Source organism: Nicotiana tomentosiformis, chromosome 9 (genome assembly GCF_000390325.3).
Source record: "Nicotiana tomentosiformis chromosome 9, ASM39032v3, whole genome shotgun sequence".
In the NCBI taxonomy this organism is placed as follows: domain Eukaryota; kingdom Viridiplantae; phylum Streptophyta; class Magnoliopsida; order Solanales; family Solanaceae; genus Nicotiana; species Nicotiana tomentosiformis.
In genome coordinates, this window is record NC_090820.1 from 13,394,708 (window position 1) to 13,415,000 (window position 20,293).

Genomic DNA, 20,293 nt, shown 5'->3' on the forward strand with positions numbered 1-20,293 from the left:
CGGGACCACTTAGGACCGGCCCGCCTAGGACCGGGCTCGCGAAGCCCACTTAGGATCGGGCCCGGCCCACATGCCACCCTTATTTTAGGTTCTTTTTTATATGACACTATTATTATTTAGAGAATCAAATAATTCTTTCTTCGATTATGATATTTTCCAAATATTTTTAATATTCTTAATGAATTATGATTTATTATATTGTCAATGCCAAGTTTGCTTTGAGAATTGAATATTTTAATATTCACATTATCATTACTTCCCATGAGTATAGATATCAGATAACTTTGTCTACAAAGTTTGGACATATGTAAAGAAAATTACCTATTGTTTTGCTTTATTGAACCTGAGAATTCGTGATTCTATATCCACTTCATTAACCATTAGGTCAAACATTCCGTCATTCTTTTTCAAATAAAGTAAGTATATTTTATTTTATCGTTGAAGGAAGAAGCAATTTTTTTTCTTCTTTTTCTCTGTTTTGATATTAGATGGTCCATTTAACAAAAGGGTTGTGGTGAAGTGATAAATATTCCTTCATCCTTAACCAGAGGTCTCGGGTTCGACTCCCTGGGTATAGAGTCGCCTTTGTTAGGGAGCGCTTTACCTCCCAATGTGGGACTTCCCGGCGTGAATTCTGATTTAGTCGGCCCCAATATGAATACCGGACACCGTGTGAAAAACCAAAAAAAAAGGTGATCCATTTCAAGCTTTTATCCATAGAGACAAGAGGAGAGTTGAGCCATGAATTTGCATATTGTAGAAAGGGTCCAAAATATTAGAGAGTAAGTCATTTCGTCATAAATACCCCTTGTTTGGGTATTGTGACAGCCTGAGAAGCCATACTATCCTCTCATACTATCTTTGGATTCAGTAAGATGTATTTTTTTTTTGTTTTGTTTTCCAATCGTTTATCGTCGAATTACCAGTTTTTTTTTTGTTTTGTTTTCCAATCGTTTATCGTCGAATTACCTCCACTTTAATTAGAATTTGTGGCGCGTAAAATCTATTAAAAAGGGAAGCGTTCCTCATCATAATTTTTTTAATTCGCAGTAAAAAGGGTTGAATCATCCCAGTACCTTTTCTAAGGCTAATGTAGTAGTGAATACATGGCACATACACTTTTTTAGAATCGAACTATATTTTCTAGAAAAATAATTGTTTTACTTATTATTCCATTTTGATTGTCATAAAGAAATAGCGAATGGACTATTATTTCAAATTCACTGATTTAAAATCTTAAATTCACCTATGACAGTACCATTTCCTAGCATTAGTGAAGGGTTGGTATTTTTGCACATAACATCATCACCTGTTTACGAAAAATGTACTACAATATTGATTCAAGACAATTTTAGTCATCCCAACTTTAGATTTTCATATCAAAATGTTGATATGAACATAAGATGCAGTCTATACATGGAAATGTTCTAGTCAAGAGAAGTGAACAATTTGATCTCTGTGCTGCTTGTCAAAATGATCTAATACATAAGTTAGAAACCATAACTATCCAAATTGAGAACACGAAATTCACACTACTAACAACAATAAAAACAAGTGATGTTGGGTCTCAATGTACAAAATATTGTTTGTCCATTTGAGACATGATGAGATTAATCCTCGTGGAGTTCGTGAAACTGAAAACTTGTCCCCTCGGAAGCTAGCCCAAAGAAGGAACACTTACGAAATGGAACGTGGTCAAAGCTCAAATCAACAGCGTAGGAATACTTCCCATATTTCCACTTGATGCCGCCACCTCCTCTCTGACCCTGGATATCGTTAGTCTCACGTTTCTCTTCTTCACCAGAGACTCGCTCCAAAGTACCAGTACCTACATCAGATGATATTTTTGCAGTGATTCTTGTCATCATTGCACACCTGGAAACCGCTGCCTCTGACTTCCTTGCATCCTGATATGCTCGGAGGCCATTGTGCAACTTCTTGACAGTACGCCAGAGCCCCTGACGAATCCCTAACCATGCTACATCTTTTGGGATGCCCACATCTTCATACTGAAATAGTGTGACCTCACATGCAGACAGTAGTCCATCCCCTTTCTTTGATTCCACTGCAACCATAGTTACAAGTGCACACTTAAAAGTAAATCTTAAGCTATAGTGTCCTAGACAATTGGCAAAGTTGATATTTTTCGTTTTGTACATCCACTAGAAATGGCACCACTTACCAGGCTTAACAACCCAACTTGAAAAGTACAGGTCTACACGCCTAGGTTTGTCTCGCCTTTGAAAAGCTGGAGAGGGTGCACCCTGCAATAGATTTCATGTTACAGATATGATGGATGACTACATTGTTTCAGGAAAATATAAACAATGACACATGATGTGTGACTACATAGTTTCTAAAAGTTATACATAATGGCGACAGAATAAAATAAATGAACAAAACAAGGTGCAGTTTTTGGTACATAGTTTCTAAAAGTTATACATAATGACGACAGAATAAAATAAATGAACAAAACAAGGTGCAGTTTTTGGTACATAGTTTCTAAAAGTTATACATAATGATGATACAATAAAATAAGTGAACAAGACAAGATGCAGTTTTTGGTATCAAAACGAGTAGGTAGAATGATCGATCGACTTCAGGGAAATCATGCAAACAATATAAGCAGCAGCTTCATAAGTCCTAAAGTCCATGAAGGTCTGAAAATCTTAAAACACTATATGAAAGCGCAGTTCATCAGACAGTTTTGGAACAAAGACATAGTTCACATTGTATACCAAGAGACTCAGGGTGATAAGAAGAAAATTAATTAATTCTAGGATAGAGATAAGCTTTTCTTGATAGATAAAACCACTAAGCAAAACGTAGAGCAAAACCGATGAATATGATTTTCCAAATATAGATGAAAAGATTCAATTTGAAAACAATCAACACAATTTTCGTACCACAAAATTCATTATAAATTTGGTATCTCGGTCATGGAAAATTCCAGAGCTGACTTAAGTATAACTTTTAGAATTGAAATGTGGACATGTAAAGTACCAAACGTGTTGCACCTATTTTAAAGTCCACAAAGCTCGTCATGATCACCACCCTTCCAATTATGTTAAAATAAAACAGTAATTTAAACACACATATCCCAAGTTCTGGAACAGAAAAGCAAGCCTTTTCATGTCAAATTGCAACTCTCAAAAATCAAACTCAAAACAAGTGAATTTAAAAGATTGTCCCTTTTTAATTTGGTAAAAAGGTACTGAAGATATATCCAAATGGAAGCAACCCTTAAGAATATGGGTCAAGCAATTCTAGGAGCCAGGTGTCTTTACCATCTAGAAGTTGCAGAAAATGATCCAGATCTTTCTCCGATACAAAGTCCTGATCCTCTGACGTTCCAGTAATGTACCTGCAGGAACAGTCTAGCACGTGTAAGACTTTACAAAGGTTACAAGTTCATTGACAATGATAATTTATGCTGGTCTAATAGAAACACATGAGCAGAATCGGAACTTTTCATTCAACAATCATCCAGAAAAACCTTATACGAAGGGCTCCGCCAGTAAGTTATGCTGGTATAATGGAAGCACTCAAATAGGAAACTTATACCAAGGACGCTGCACGTAACTTTTTCAGTTAATCAACTAACAACTATCTCTATACAAATCTAGAGAAGAATAAAAACACTTAATTCCAGCAGAACCCTAAGTTAGAAATTAACCAGGACTGCTAGATCTAGATATTCACATTCTAGAATCCTTAAATAACTTGAAAATGACGCCGTCAGATTTTCAATAAAATCACTTGCTGCATTTAACACGAAGAGCAGCAAGGATGCCATATTTGACGGTCTACCATACTTAAATAACTTAATGCCAATAAAAGCATTTGCTGCATTTAAACACGAAAAGAAGCAAGGTGATACTTCAATTACAGAAACAAACATGCACCAAATAAATCTTTATCAGCAAAAATATATTAGGAAACTTTGTGGACAATCAATGCACTCAATTTCCTCACAATACTCACAAGCACTGGTACCAGAGATATACCAAGTAAACGAAAGCTGATAGCAGATGTCAAAACAAAAATTTCATCTGATGAAGACACTGATAATTTGGAGCGAGTCTCTGGTGAAAAAGAGAAAGGTTAGACTACCGTTATTCAGGGACAGAGGGAAGCCAGTGGAATTACTGGAAATGGGTTATGTAGTTCATATCCAGCACCTGAACGATATATAGAACAGTGAAATGAAGTGTGCATGCATCTGGAAGGAATACTGATGCAAGTGGCAGAGTTGTAACAGATGAAAAGGCAAGTGGCACTCCTCACGAGTGTTCCGTGCAAAGATCACGAGGATCGAGCTTTAAAGCATACATAAAAACGTTCTGATCTGCAGAATAAAGCCAAAATCTATTTCCTGGAAATGACCATTGCATCCAAAACATAGTCAAAAACTAAAGCCAAAGGTAAAACACCTACAGTGTTCAATTTACTAGCTAAACATTAGGAGATAATGGTACTGATTGAACTGGAAGGGTGTGAGGAGGTAGTGATCGAATGTATTTCATAATTGTAACAAATCCCGTGTCAAGTTTATACATGCAAATATTTTATCAATGTTCTAGACCTCCATTCAATCTAGATACCCTATCACCTGAGCCCGGAGAACGGCTAAAAGAAGAAATGGGATGGAGATTAAATAAACAAATAAATAAGGAGCCAAAAATGTTAACACGCACAAATGTGCAGTTAAATGCTTTTTGGGACAATAGAAACTTTCCATAAAACTAAAACTGCTTGTTTTCAAGGATGATACTGAAACTTGAGAGTAATAAACGTATATGTCAACAAAATTCTACCTGACACATGAATGGAAATTATAAAGCACATAAGCACAATATTCATTTTTTCTAGTCTCTCATATATTAATCTACTCTACCAATATCTAGAGGTGGAAAAAATAGGTAAATGGTTGATAGATCCTAAATCTATGGCTAGTAAAATGAGTACAGGTTACAAATTAGCATACTCATTTACCGATTATATACCTGTTTTGCCGCTTCTACACAAAATAAAATTCATTGGACACATATTAGCTGTAGATCCATTTAAAAACTCCGTTTTAACGTGTGAAAGTGCACAGCAAGTAACAGTTAACACCAACATAGAAATAAACATGCCAGTAGAAACCTATCTACTGATCAACAAAACAGGCAGATCATGTAACTGGTTGGCGTTTTAATGTTGATGAGAACAAATAGATAGAATTTTGTCACATTCATGCCAAGGCTCAAAGAGTCATAACAAGAGGAAAAGATTAAACTCCATAGCATTTCTAGGCAAGTTTACATGATAAGTTTCTAACACAGGCTTAACATGCAAGATTTTATAGCATGGCTTTGCATACAGATAACTTTATTCTTCAAAGGTTCATCATATCAGGTTTTATAACAGTTCAATAAGAAAAGTGTGAAATAATGTAAACACTTCTCTGAAGTAAAGCGTGCAATTTATGAAAAAATTAGAAATACCAAATATAATAATTTTAGTATTATAATAATCAAATTGCAACGAGAATTTTCCCTCTATCCCATTTTATGTAACACTAACATTATTTTGGGGGAGTAAAATAGTTTTCCTTTGACTAAGATTTTCTTAAACTATGTTGTAATATTTTGAATTAATAACTATGCTGATGTATGGTCCTTTCCACATAATTTTCAAATATGTAAATTTTATTTAAAAAAACTTGAAATATCTATGCCGAAATCCACACTGAAAATTAGGTGCTTTGACTCTCGTACTCCAAACCCCTTCACAACAAAACAGGACGAGGGCAGTACAATAATGTCGACATCAATCCAACTCCTCAAATATGGTAGTCAAAGAATTGATTGTTTCTCATTCGGATAACTTTGCACATCATTGTTTCAAGCGCTCAGTTCTTTAAAGCGGATGACTTCACCATTACGCGGTAACACCTCACCTTGTATCACTTCATTGCTTTAATCGACGAAGCGATAGCTTTTAATAACACTGGTTGAATGTGTCTTATTTTATGAGCTTATCAGTATAGGTTTTAAGTTCCAAAACTAGCAAAAATGCAGGACATCAAAAATGGTAAATTGCTTACTGCTTTTTAATCCTCATTCTTGTATATGTTGGCTTGGTTCACTCCATTTATGGAAGTAAAAAGGATCCATTGAAACTACCAGCTGTATCTACCATATCTTCACTAGTCATATGGAATTACTGTTCTAGGAACCACCTATTAACTTTTGAAAATGGAGAACATCACGACCCATAATTCTAAAGAGAAATGTTATGGAGTGGAAGATGATCCACATCCTCTCCGTGACTTTCGCCAACTTGCTTATTCAGTTAGGAGTCTTGTGATTATTTTTTCTTTGCTTTATATTCTCTTTCCTTAACTCATTCAGCATGATGATGTGACTTTTCTGAGAGCCACCCATATTGACTGTATCTATGCTTCACGCATATCACCTGTGCACCTCCTACAAAAGAGAGGTTCTCCTCACATGTGGATCTCCACAACCATTTTCCCAAGAGAGCTCGATAAAAAATAGTTAGCCTTGGTATGCACAAATCTCCATTTCTGATTATCCTCATAAATAGTAAGAGTAAATAATAATTAATGAAAGGATACATCTTAGCATTCCCACACTCTCTAGACCACCGACTCAATCTAAATCCATAAGGCAATCCCTAATTGTATAAAAACTGAATTTTCATGTTTATTTTTGTTTGCGTTACACTAGAGTTGTAAATTCAATCGAAGTTTTGATTTTCAAACTAAAATGTGTTAACGTACAAGTAGAGCTCGGCTCAAATACTAAAGGAGTTCTAAGCCATGCTCACACTCGACCAGTAGAAGTTTAACAAGCCTAAAGCTCGAGCTCGTCTTTGCCTAGATATACTAAACAGGCTCATGAGATTTTCTACTTGAGTTCTCAATATATAATTAATAGAAATTTATTAAGGTTTAATATAACACATCTACATTAGAGAATCAAAATAGGTGGAGTAGTATTATATCTTCATATAAATAGAAGAATATATTTAGAGTAGAAAAAAGTACTGAATTTCTTTTTGAACTCAAAGAAAGACTTTAATTAAACTGAATTAGTAACTAACAGGCTTGCAATAAAACTCGAGCATACTCCCAAATCCCAATAGAAATTGCAGGAAAGTATCTAACGCAATTTTTATTTAAATATTTAGACAATAATATGCTTCCTCTGTTTCAAAAAGAATAAAACTATTACGAGCACGAGCATGAAAAAAAAGCATAATTTTCCCAGGCATTCATGTATTAAGAAGAACAAAGATATCAATTTCTGCAAAATACATTTACATCTTATACTCTCTAAATTCAAATTAAACACAAACATCTATTATGATCCACAATAAGAACCAATCAAAAAACATACTTGTTCACGGCATCATTGTAAATGTGCCCTTCCAATAACGAAATCGGATTCAAACCCGCATTCCGACCCGGAAGTATCAACGGCCGCAGTTTTCTCCGATCAGAGAATACAGAAATTGCTGTAAACGCTAACCAAAACCGGCAAGCATCTAACCCGGGAAGAGCTGTCCAGATGAACCAGTTGTTCAGCTTACACCGAAGTTGAAGTCTACATTTTTTTAATGGCGAGACCAAAGAGATGACAAAACAAAGGTAAAAATAGTTTTTCTCACCAATAATTCAAAAATAGTTACCATTTACAAATTCATCAAAAAATAGCTACTGTTTTACTGCAATACGGACCGGTCTAGAAAGTTCCAGCATAATATAGTGAATATTAGATGCACAGGTGTATAACTCAAAGTATATTATACTGGACCGGTATATTATACTGAAACTCTAGTATAATATGCTAGAATTATACTGAATCTTCGGTATATTATGCTGGAATATTTTTCGGATTTTGAACAGCATTTTCATTCAGATTTATCTTTACATGAAAAAGCTAAATTTCGATTACTTTTAAAGTTGCGGCTATTTTTTAATTTTGAACAATATTTTCGTTCAGATTTATCTTGAAAAGTGGCTAAATTTTGATTACTTTTAAAACTGTGACTATTTTTCAATTATCACTTATAAATATGACTATTTTTTAATTTCTTACTGAAACAAAGTGTTGATGTGCGACAGAAATTTTGAGGTGAAAGTTAGGATCCGTTTGGCCATAGATTTTGCTTACATTTTGGCAAAATCCCAAATCCTTGGGCCAAAATATCACTATTATATTTTTTTAAAATTACCCCAAACTTTTATATTTTATAAAAGAGTCCACAATTTATTATTTTGTAACGATGTTGTTTCGTCTTCTCGGTCATCTGATAGTGTATCATGTAGTTAATTATAAAAATAATAATTTTATGCCAAATTTATTTATATTCAGGACTATGGTTTGCGATAATATAATGAATGTTATTGATAATGAGACTGTTGGGTATTTGTGATAATTTTTTAAACTTATGGGTATAAGACATGTTTTACGTTTTTCCAAAATAAATTTGAGAAATATGTTTTGAAAACTGATGTCCAAACATATTTTCATCTTCAAACCAAACTTCACCCAAATCAAATTTTTTAAAACAAATTTGGGAATTTACGTTCAAACGCTAGCTTAGTTGAAGAAGCGTGTCAAATAATAAATCGTGTTTCATCACTGCAATTTATAAGTCGAATGCTACTATTGCGATGTATAAGTCGCGCTCATTATTTAATTTTATTTGTCCCGTTTCCAGAACCTAAGTCGAATTTATATGATAAGCCAATTTGACAAATATGATCTACACCTTCAGTTTTTGCGCTTTCATATTGTCACATATAAATTTCTTTCGAAATTGTAGTGTTACATATAATATTTTTGTTCATTTATAATTTTTTCAATTGCAAATGACTTGAAAAAAAGTTTCTTCTCTGATGGTAACCTCTTATATAATTAATGATTGTTAATTTTATTTTTTGTTAAATGTAGAAATTCACTCATACATGTGTACTCAATAATGCTTTATAAATTGAAGTTATTTTAGGCTCTTAGTAAATATGTGTTTTGCTATATTGAAGAATAACTCAATACTTTGTATAGGAGAAATTATCCCCTCTCTATCTTTTTTTTTTTGAAGAAGAAGAATCAAAACTTTCCACTTATTGGTAGTAGAAAAATAAAATTCTGGTAAAAAACTAACAAAAATGATGAGAAAGTGAAATAATAGATGATCCACTATTTGATAAACTAAAGCGCGACAAATGACAATCTCTAGAAATATTGATTCAATTCTGATAACTTGTTTTTGAGTTATGTTGTGCATCATGAGCCTTTTCGCTACGAGTAAAATTTTGAATTTAATCATCCTGAAAAAATATTTAATTTGATTCATTTAAACATGATTAATGTTAAAGTTGAACTTACATTTTTCGTCACAAAATGCTTTGATAATCAATACAAACTAGTAATAATTTTGGATTGAATCGTCACACCCAAAACAATTAATCTATAATGCTATGAATTTGAACTTGAGATTGAAGCTTCTTAGATAAAAATATGTGAAATTCTTATTTTGGGCTTCATTCCTTTCCATTTCATTTTGAGAAATGACACCCCCACACTTTAAGATAATTCAAGATGAACTTCCTTCCTTTTTATTTTTCATATGGAATGGATTGTGTTTTGCTATGGGGTACTCGATTTAGTATCCGGTTAGCCGTAAGAATGGCTTCCCCCCACAAGTTCTGTGGCAAACCAGAACTTATCAACAATGCATTCATCATCTCCTTTAATGAACGATTCTTTCTTTACGCAATTCCATTGGATTGGGGCTTGTAAGGGGTCGTTGTTTGATGAATAATTTCATATTCTAAACATATTTTTTTAAAATGAGATTCGTATTCACCACCCCTATCACTTCTTATCATTTTAATTTTCTTGTTAAGTTGTGTTTCAACTTCAGTTTTGTATTGCTTGAATGTATCTATTGATTCATCTTTACTATTAAGTAACTAGACATAGCAATATCGAGTACTATCATCAATAAAAGTTATGAAATACTTCTTTCCACCGCGAGATGGTATTGACTTCATGCCGCAAATATCTGTGTGAATTAAGTCTAAAGGATTTGAATTCCTTTCAACTGACTTATAAGAATGTTTAACATACTTAGATTCCAAACATATTTGATATTTTGATTTACCGCATTCAAACTTAGGCAATACTTCCAAATTAATCATTTTTCGGAAGGTTTTATAACTGTCATGTCCCAAACGTTTATGCCATAAATCATTTGACTCAAGTGAGTAAGAAGAAGCTGGAATTTTATTATTCTCAACGACCATTACATTCAGTTTGAAAATGCCCTCAGTGAGGTAATATTTTTCTATAAATATTTCATTCTTACTTATTACAACCTTATCAGATACAAAAACGCACTTAAACCCGTTCTTAACGAGAAGTACAATAGAGACTAAGTTCTTCCTAATTTCAGGAACATGAAGGACATTGTTCAGAGTCACTATCTTGCCAGAGGTCATTTTCAGAAATATCTTGCCACATCCTTCAATCTTGGCCGTTGCAGAATTTCCCATAGAAAACGTCTCTTCGGGTCCAACGGGAGTATATGTAGCAAATGCTTCTCTAACAACACATACGTGACAAGTGGCTCCAGAATCAATCTACCATTACTTAGGATTTCCCACCAGGTTGCATTCAGACAGCATAGCACATAAGTCATCAATATCCTCGTGCTTTTCAACCATGTTTGCTTGACCATTCTTCCTGTCTTTCCTTAGAGCACGACAATCTGTAGATTTGTGTCCAGCTGTTACATTTCGCATTTTCGTACGTTAAAGTTTCGTCGTAAGTTAATCAACGTAGACTCGAGGATGAGATTATTTTTGAGGTTATAAGCATTTGTGCCATTTATAACAGGCGATAAGTAAGTGACGTGAAGGTTAAAGGGTAAACGAGTTAAAGAAAATGAGTTTCGTTGAAGGTTGTCAATTTGGGATAAAATACGGTCCGAGCTATAATACCTGGTATTTATGGACTAGTGTCATACAAGGTACCACATGACCATGATAGCAAGGTGTATAAAGTGTGTTAAAAGTGAGTAGTATTTTAAGTAATTTGAGATAATTCTTAATTATGTGGATAATTAGGTAATTATTGATTTGAGTGAGAGATTAGCTAATTAATTAAGATCTTTGGATAAGCCTAATGAACATCAACGTGGCAGCCAAGGACCTTAGATGAATGAGACTCTTAAGTTCATTTAATAAGGTGGCACCCTTAGAGGATTATATGGCTAAATCATCAAAAAAGTGGGGCCCACAACCTAAAATTTTAAGACATCTTCCTACATCTTTAAGGGGGGTGTATGCGCTAAGTAACGGATGAATTCCCAAATGAATTCTAATGAAATTTCATAACGCTACAGCAGCGTAAGATTCAATTCTAAGAGAGCACGGTACAATCTTTCTCAAGAATATCATACGGATTTTTTTTCACCCCGATCCGCCGTTACGTGTTTTTCGTAAAAGACGTGTGTTAGAGGGATTGTTAAGAGAATCGACTCAGGTATGTTAAGGCTATCTCTTCTTTCATTTTGGCATGACCCATATGCTACAACAAAATGAGCAAACGCACAACTTTCACAAATGACTATATTCTTAGAAGTACTAGTGATGCCTATGTTCTTGATTTTCCACGTGTCTTATTGTTATATCTTATGTTCGTGGATCTCAGAAAAATATGTAGTTGATAAAATTTATCCGAAGGCATATGGATCTTATGACATACCGAGAAGTCTTATCAACGTATTTCTTATGCATTTCATTCATTTATACATGTACATTGACCAATGACCACATGACGTTATATACGCGTATATTATATGTATATGGGATATGAAAAAGGTTATGGCGTTATATACGCACCACCACCTGATCAGCTGGTATATGTTGATGATTTTGCCCACAGTGGCCGAGATGATATGATGGTATGCCCACAGAGGCTTGATGATATTATGTACACATATACCTATGCATGATACGATATTTATACATACATGCATGACATTATAAATATTTCGGGATTCACAAAGTTATTTAGACTTACAAGTGGAATTCTTTACTCCATGTTTCATCTATGTCTTTTATGGACTGATTTTCATGCCTTACATACTCGGTGCATTATTCGTACTGACATCCCTTTTGCATGGGGACGCTGCGTTTCATGCCCGCAGGTGTAGGTAGACAAGCTGACGGTCCCCCTTTTTAGGATCCTTGATCAGCGAGAGTTGGTGTGCTCCACTTGATCTGGAGATGTTATTAGTTTTGGTATGCTATTTTTGTATGTAGATATGGGTACGACGGGGCCTAGTCCCGTCCTTCATATAGTTGTACACTTTATTAGAGGTCTGTAGACAGTTATGTATAGTTGGAAAGTATGTGGCCTTATCGGCTTCTAGTCTTGGATATGTAGTTGTCCATAGTAGCCTTGTCATCTCGCCCTACTATATTCCGCATGTATATGTATATATGTCTTTTGTACATGTCTCCTTCATGTATGTTATTCACGTAATTCAGCAGTTTATTGACAGATATTATTCATGACCTACCCTTAATTCATGTTTATATCTTAGACGCATGCTTAGAGGTGTTCAACAGGTAAGACTCGGGCACTCGTCATGGCCCATCGGTTTGGGTCGTGACAAAAGTGGTATCAGAGCAGTTCTGTCTTAGGGTTATCTACAGATCGTGTCTAGTAGAGTCTTGTCTATGAGTGTGTTGTGCACCACATTTATAAACAAGAGGCTACAGGACATATAGGACGTTATCCTCCTTTCTTATCTTAGATCGTGCGATATGAGGATTCATTTCCCTAACGATATATTATGTTTTAAGCGATGCCTAAGAAGGCTACAGCCACCCAGAAGGGCAAGTCCGTGGCTGATGAGACTACTAGTCGAGCGCCACGAGTTACCAGGGCTCGGGGAGAGTCTTATAGTGAGATTCCATCTTAGACTTCACATACACCGCCCTCTCCATAGGAGCTCCGAAGGGCACCAGCTCCAGCGCCAACCCCTGTACGTCTAGCTCCTCAGCCAGATGCACCTGGTCAGGAGATGAGAGATGTTATTCAGCTATTAACTCAATTAGTATCCGCACAGGCTCGACATCAGGAAGTAGGTATTGGTTATGCAGATAGCTCTGTCAGTGCGAGGGTTCGTAATTTCATTAATTTGGACCCTCCGGTATTCACTGGAGCAGATCCAAACGGGGACCCTCAGGTATTTATCGATAGGATGCAGAAGACTTTGAGGGTAATGAAGGCCATTGCGACTGAGTCAGTTGAGCTAGCTTCCTACAGACTTCAAGATGTTGCAGTTAATTGGTACGAGTCTTAGGAGTTGTCCAGAGGTGAGGATGCCCCTCCAGCGGCATGACATGAGTTTATAGAGGCTTTTCTTCGTCATTATCTGCCACCAGAGCTTATAAGGGCTAGAGTTGATAGGTTATTGACCCTTCAGCAGGGTAGTATGAGTGTTCAGGAGTACAACCTTCAGTTTGATTCGTTGGCTAGGTATGCTCCCACTATTGTAGATAGAGTTGGCTAGGAGTACAACTCTAGCTTATAAGGGCTAGAGTTGATAGGTTATTGACCCTTCAGCAGGGTAAAATGAGTGTTCAGGAGTACAACCTTCAGTTTGATTCGTTGGCTAGGTATGCTCCCACTATTGTAGATAAGATAGAGGATCGGGTTCACCGGTTCGTGATGGGGTTGGAGTCGCACCTGCTTAATGACTGCATGTCGGTCTCACTTCAACCATGCATGGATATTTCTCGTATTCAGGCATACTCTCAGGGTGTAGAGGAGTGTAAACAGAAGCAGAGGGCGGATTGTGAGCATGATAGGGGCCAGAGTAAGAGAGAGAGAGAGATCTTCAGGTGCTTCTAGTGAGTTTCGAGGTGGTTAGAGACAACAATACCCGAGGTATCCAGCCTAGCCATCAGCGCACCCCGTCAGTTTGCCGGTTGGAGATTTGATCGTTCCACATATTCAGGGCCTAGTCAGAATTCCAAGGCCTCAAGTTCTCAGTATAGGGGTGAGTCAAGTCAGATGAGGTCGCCCTTGCCACTATGTGCTCAGTGTGATAAGCAGCATGCCGGGCAGTGCCGTATGTGGTTGGGTGTTTGTTATACTTATGGTTATCTAGGCCACATTATGAGGTATTGTCCGACGAGAGGTGATGCAAGCATAGTTCAGCCAGCAGGATCTGTAGTTGGTTCATCATCATCAGTACGCCCCCCTGGGCAAGGCTCACAAGTACCAATCAATCGTGGTAGAGGCAGAGGTAGAGCATCTAGCTCGAGCGGTCCTCAGAACCGCATTTATGCATTAGTAGGACGACAGGATCATGAGTCGTCACCTGATGTTGTTACAGGTATATTATCAGTCTCCTCATATGATGTATATGCACTGATTGACCCAGGTTCCACCTTATAATATGTTACTCTGTTGGTTGCTTGTAAGTTTGAAATAAAACCTGAGTTGGTTAACCCTTTTGAGGTGTCCACAATTGTTGGGGATCCAGTGATAGCTAGGCGGGTATATAGAGATTGCATAATAGTAGTTCATAGTCAATCTACAGTAGCATACCTAATTGAGTTAGATATGGTAGAATTTGATGTTATAATGGGTATGGATTGGTTGGCTTCTTGTTATGCCAACGTTGATTGTAGATCAAATATGGTCCGATTTCAATTTCTAGGGGAGCCTGTTTTGGAATGGAAAGGTAATGCGGCATCGCCGAGAGGTAGATTTATTTCCTATCTCAAGGCAAGGAAGATGATCAGAAAGGGCTATATTTATCACTTAGTTCGGGTTCAGGATATGAAAGTAGAGTCACCAACCATTTAATCTATCCCTATGGTTAATGAGTTTCCCGATGAACTTCCAGGTCTTCCGCCAGAGCGAGAAACTGAGTTTGCTATTGACATATTACCAGATATTCATCCAATATCTATTCCTCCCTATAGAATGGTACCTGCAGAGCTGAGAGAGTTGAAGGAACAACTAAGAGACTTGCTTGAAAAAGGCTTTATCAGACCTAGTACATCACCGTGGGGAGCACCTGTGTTATTTGTGAGGAATAAATATGGTTCCTTGCGGATGTGTATTGATTATAGACAGTTGAATAAAGTGGCGATCAAGAATAAGTATCCACTTCCAAGGATTGATGATTTATTTGATCAGTTGCAAGGTGCCAAGTGTTTCTCGAAGATAGGCCTGAGGTCAGGTACCATCAGGTAAGGGTTAAGGAGAAAGATATTTCGAAGATAGCATTCAGGACCATATACAGGCACTTTGAGTTTCGTGTTATGTCATTCGGTTTGACTAATGCCCCAACAGTATTCATGGACTTGATGAACTGAGTGTTCAGACCCTTTCTAGATCTATTTTTGATTGTATTCATTGATGATATATTGGTGTATTCTCATTCAAAAACTGAGCATGCAGATCATTTGCGTACTGTGCTCAAAGTTCACAAAAAGAGAAGTTGTACGCCAAACTCTCTAAATGTGAATTCTAGTTGAATTCTGTAGCTTTCCTTGGGCATATTATTTCAGGTGAAGGTATCCGGGTTGATACACAAAAGATTGAGGCAGTAAAGACTTGGCCTTGGCCCAAAGCAGATGATGTGAGGTTCGTAGCTTCCTCGGCTTGGCAGGTTATTTTAGGAGATTTATAGAGGGATTTTCTTCTCTTTCAGCACCATTGACAAAGTTGACTCATAAGGGAGCAAAGTTTCAATGGACTGATACTTGCGAACGAAGTTTCCAGGCATTAAAGGACATATTAACTTCAGCACCGACTCTAACACTCCCAGAGGGGGCCGATGGTTATGCTATCTATTGTGATGCTTCAGGCATTGGATTGGGTGGTGTACTGATGCAGCATGGTAAAGTTGTAGCTTATGCTTCTAGAAAATTAAGAAAACACAAGAAGAATTACCCGACCCACGATTTAGAGTTAGCCGCAGTGATTCATGCACTAAAGATGTGGAGGCACTACTTGTATGGCATTCATGTTGATATCTATATAGATCATAAGAGCCTTCAGTATATCTTCAAGCAAAATGAATTGAATTTACGCCAAAGGAGATGGTTGGATCTACTGAAAGACTATGACGTTGATATTTTATACCATCCCGGGAAGGCGAATGTAGTAACTGATGCCCTCAACCGTAGATCTATGGGTAGCCTGTCATATTTACAACCAGGGAAGAGTGGAATAGCCTGTGACATTCATAAGCTAGCTAGTCTTGGAGTTCGATTACTGGATTCATGTGATACCGGTATAACTATTCAGGACACGACAACATCCTCTTTAGTAACTGAAGTAAAGGAACGCCAGTACGAGGATCATGTGTTAGCTCATTACAGGGATACAACTCCTCAGAAGGATAAGACACCATTTAAGATTACATAAGGTGGGGTCCTTAGATATCGAGGACGATTATGTGTCCCTAATGTTGCAGGGCTGCGTCGGCAGGTTGTGGGAGAAACTCACTATTCTCATTATTCTATCCATCCAGGAGCAACACAGATGTATCATGATATCAGGGAAATATATTTGTGGGACAGAATGAAAAAAGATATAGCGGAGTTTGTTGCTCAGTGCCCTAACTGTCAGCAGGTTAAGATTGAGCATAAAAAACCAGGTGGATTATTACAGGCTATAGAGATTCCAACTTGGAAGTGGGAAGTAATCAATATGGATTTCATCGTAGGCTTACCTCGTACCCAGCATAAGTTCGATTCTATATGGGTGATTGTTGATAGACTTACAAAATCAGACCATTTTCTGCCCGTTAGGACTACATATTCCGCAGAGGATTATGCAAGTCTTTACATTAAGGAGATAGTACGACTTCATGGTGTCCCTATATCTATTATCTGGGATATCTAATTTCTGGAGGTCCTTCCAAAAAGGATTGGGGACTCGGGTAAGTCTGAGTACGACATTTTATCCTCAGACAGACAGACAGGCTGAGCGTACTATTTAGTCACTTGAGGATATGTTACAGGCCTGTGTGATAGACTTCAAGGGTAGCTGGGATGATCATCTGCCGCTTATTGAGTTCGCATATAATAATAGCTATCATTCCAGTATTCAGATGGCTCCATACGAAGCTCTTTACAGACGGAAGTGTAGGTCGCCTATAGGATGGTTCGATGTTGGGGAAACTAAGTTAGTAGGACCAGAGTTGGTACAATAAGCAATCGAGAAGATTAAGCTTATACATGGAAGGCTATTAACATCTCAAACCCGTAAGAAGTCTTATGCGGATAATCGACGACGAGACTTGGAGTTTCAGGTTGACGATTGGGTATTCCTAAAGGTATCACCGATGAAAGGCGTTATGAGGTTCGGTAAGAAAGAAAAACTTAGCCCTTGGTACATTGGACCATATAAGATAATACGCAAGGTAGATCAGGTAGCATATGAGTTAGACTTGCCTTCTGACTTGGAGTCTGTACATCTAGTCTTTCATGTGTCTATGATTCGTAAATGCACCGGAGATCCTTCTAGAGTCGTGTCAGTTGATGATGTTCACATCACAAAGCAGCTATCATATGAGGAAACTCCCATTGCTATACTAGATAGACAGGTTTGGAAATTGAGGACTAAAGACGTAGTTTCGGTGAAAGTACTTTGGAGAAACAAAAATTAGGAAGAAATGACTTGGGAAGCTGAAAAGGACATGAAGTCTAGGTATCCTCACTTATTTCCTCTTCCAGAAAAGGATCCGACTGAGGCATCACAACCTTAAGGTACGAGTATGGATTCTTGTGTTAATTATTTTCATTGGTCGTGTCAGGCCATTGTAGTGATTGATGATTGTGGCAATATGTGGCATTGAATTATTGAGTTTTCTACATGAAGGGTTGATAGTAGTACTGTTACAAAGGCGACTCTGCCAAAATTTATATAGATCCCGGGAAGTTAAACATTCGAGGATGAATGTTTTCTAAGGGGGGAAGGATGTTACATTTCGCGTTTTCGTACGTTACAGTTTCGTCGTAAGTTAATCGACGTAGACTCAGAGATGAGATTATTTTTGAGGTTATAAGAATTTGTGTCATTTATAACAAGCGATAAGTAAGTGCCATGAAGGTTAAAGGGTAAACGGGTCAAAGAAAATGAGTTTTGTTGAAGGTTGTCAATTTGGGATAAAATACGGTCCGAGCTATAATACCCGATATTTATAGACTAGTGCCATACATGGTACCACATGACCATGATAGCAAGGTGTATAAAGTGTGTTAAAGGTGAGTAGTATTTTAAGTAATTTGAGATAATTCTTAATTATGTAAATAATTGGGTAACTATTGATTTGAGTGGGAGATTAGCTAATTAATTAAGATCTTTGGATAATCCTAATGAACATCAATGTGGCAGCCAAGGACCTTAGATGAATATGACTGTTAAGTTCATTTAATAAGGTGGCACCCTTAGAGGATTATGTGGCTAAATCATAAAAAATGTGGGGCTCACAACCTAAAATTTTAAGACATCTTCCTACATCTTTAAGGGGGGTGTATGCGCTAAGTAACGGATGAATTCCCAAATGAATTCTAATGAAATTTCATAACGCTACAGCAGCGTAAGATTCAATTCTAAGAGAGCACGGTACAATCTTTCTCAAGAATATCATACGGATTTTTCCCTACTCCAATCCACCGTTATGTGTTTTCCGCAAAAGACGTGAGTTAGAGAGGGATTGTTAAGAGAATCGGCTCAGGTATATTAAGGTTATCCCTTATTTTATTTTGGCATGACCCATATGATACAACAAAATGAGCAAACGCACAACTTTCACAAATGACTGTATTCTTAGAAGTACTAGTGATGCCTATGTTCTTGATTTTCCACGTGTCTTATTGTTATATCTTATGTTCATGGGTCTCAGAAAAATATGTAGTTGATAAAATTTATCCGAAAGCATATGGATCTTATGACATACCGAGAAGTCTTATCAACGTATTTCTTATGCATTATATTCATTTATACATGTACATTGACCCATGACCAGATGGTGTTATATACGCATATATTATATGTATATGGGATATGAGAAAAGGTTATGGCGTTATATATACACCACCACCTAATCAACTAGTATATGTTGATGATTTTGCCCACAGTGGCTGGGATGATATGATGGGATGCCTTCAGAGGCTTGATGATATTATGTACACCTATACCTATGCATGATACGACATTTATACGCACGTGCATGACATTATAAATGTTTCGGGATTCACAAAGTTATTTAGACTTACAAGTGAAATTCTTTACTCCATGTTTCATCTATATCTTTTATGGACTGATTTTCATGCCTTACATACTTGGTACATTATTCGTACTGACATCCCTTTTGCATGGGGACGCTACGTTTTATGCCCGCAGGTGCAGGTAGACAGGCTGACGGTCCCCCCTTTTAGGATCCTTGATCAGCGAGAGTTGGTGTGCTCCACTTGATCCGGAGCTGTTATTAGTTTTGGTATGCTATTTTTGTATGTAGATATGGGTACGACGGGGCCTAGTCCCGTCCTTCATACAGTTGTACACTCTATTAGAGGACTGCAGACAGTTATGTATAGTTAAAAAGTATGTGGCCTTATCGGCTTCCAGTCTTGGATATGTAGTTGTCCATAGTAGCCTTGCCGGCTCGCCCTACTATATTCCGCATGTATATGTATATATGTATTTTGGACATGTTTACCTCATGTATGTTATTCACGTAATTCAACAGTTTATTGACATATATTATTCACGATCTACCCTTAATTCATGTTTATATCTTAGACGCATGCTTAGGGGTGTTTGACAGGTAAGACTCGGGCACTCGTCATGGCCCATCGGTTTGGGTCGTGACACCAACTTTCCCACAGTTGTAGCAATTTTCTTTGAACCGCTTCTTGCGTGGGTTGCTTTTTGGTCCATAAGCCTTCTTCCTCTTTCTATTATTTTGAGGAGCATCCTCAACAATGTTTTCTCCCATTATTGTTGAGTTTCCACGACCTTTCGTTTCAGCAGCTTTGTTGTCCTCTTCGATTCTCAACCGAATAATGAGATCTTCAAGCGACATCTTCTTGCATTTGTATTTCAAGTAATTTTTGAAGTCCTTCCACAAAGGAGACAACTTCTCAATCATCGCTGCAACTTGGAATGCTTCATTGATGACAAAACCTTCAATGAAAATTTTGATAGTAATAATAATATAATTTCTTTCG

At 36.9% G+C, this 20,293-nt stretch overlaps 2 protein-coding genes across 4 annotated transcripts; one reads left to right on the plus strand and one right to left on the minus strand.

Moving 5' to 3' along the window:
• Positions 1-1,339: 1,339 nt before the first annotated feature.
• LOC104119780 (uncharacterized) lies at positions 1,340-7,739 on the minus strand. 3 transcript variants are annotated; one of them, XM_070185943.1, is made up of 4 exons: positions 7,410-7,739; positions 3,288-3,364; positions 2,183-2,264; positions 1,340-2,065 (listed from the first exon to the last, which is right to left on the minus strand). In XM_070185943.1, exons 2-4 carry the CDS (start codon positions 3,288-3,290, stop codon positions 1,611-1,613), a joined length of 540 nt encoding a protein of 179 aa, XP_070042044.1. In that variant the 5' UTR covers positions 3,291-3,364; positions 7,410-7,739; the 3' UTR covers positions 1,340-1,610. The 3 variants fall into 3 exon arrangements, 2 of the variants coding, with proteins under 2 accessions (XP_070042044.1, XP_070042045.1); XM_070185944.1 differs by lacking the exon at positions 7,410-7,739 and adding an exon at positions 4,008-4,721; XR_011411115.1 differs by lacking the exon at positions 7,410-7,739 and adding an exon at positions 6,092-6,663 and having other exon boundaries at positions 1,340-2,264.
• Positions 7,740-13,667: 5,928 nt separating this feature from the next.
• LOC138898405 (uncharacterized) lies at positions 13,668-16,481 on the plus strand. The gene is made up of 5 exons (XM_070184470.1): positions 13,668-13,911; positions 14,053-14,433; positions 14,950-15,032; positions 15,834-16,057; positions 16,151-16,481. Exons 1-5 carry the CDS (start codon positions 13,668-13,670, stop codon positions 16,479-16,481), a joined length of 1,263 nt encoding a protein of 420 aa, XP_070040571.1.
• Positions 16,482-20,293: the final 3,812 nt, after the last annotated feature.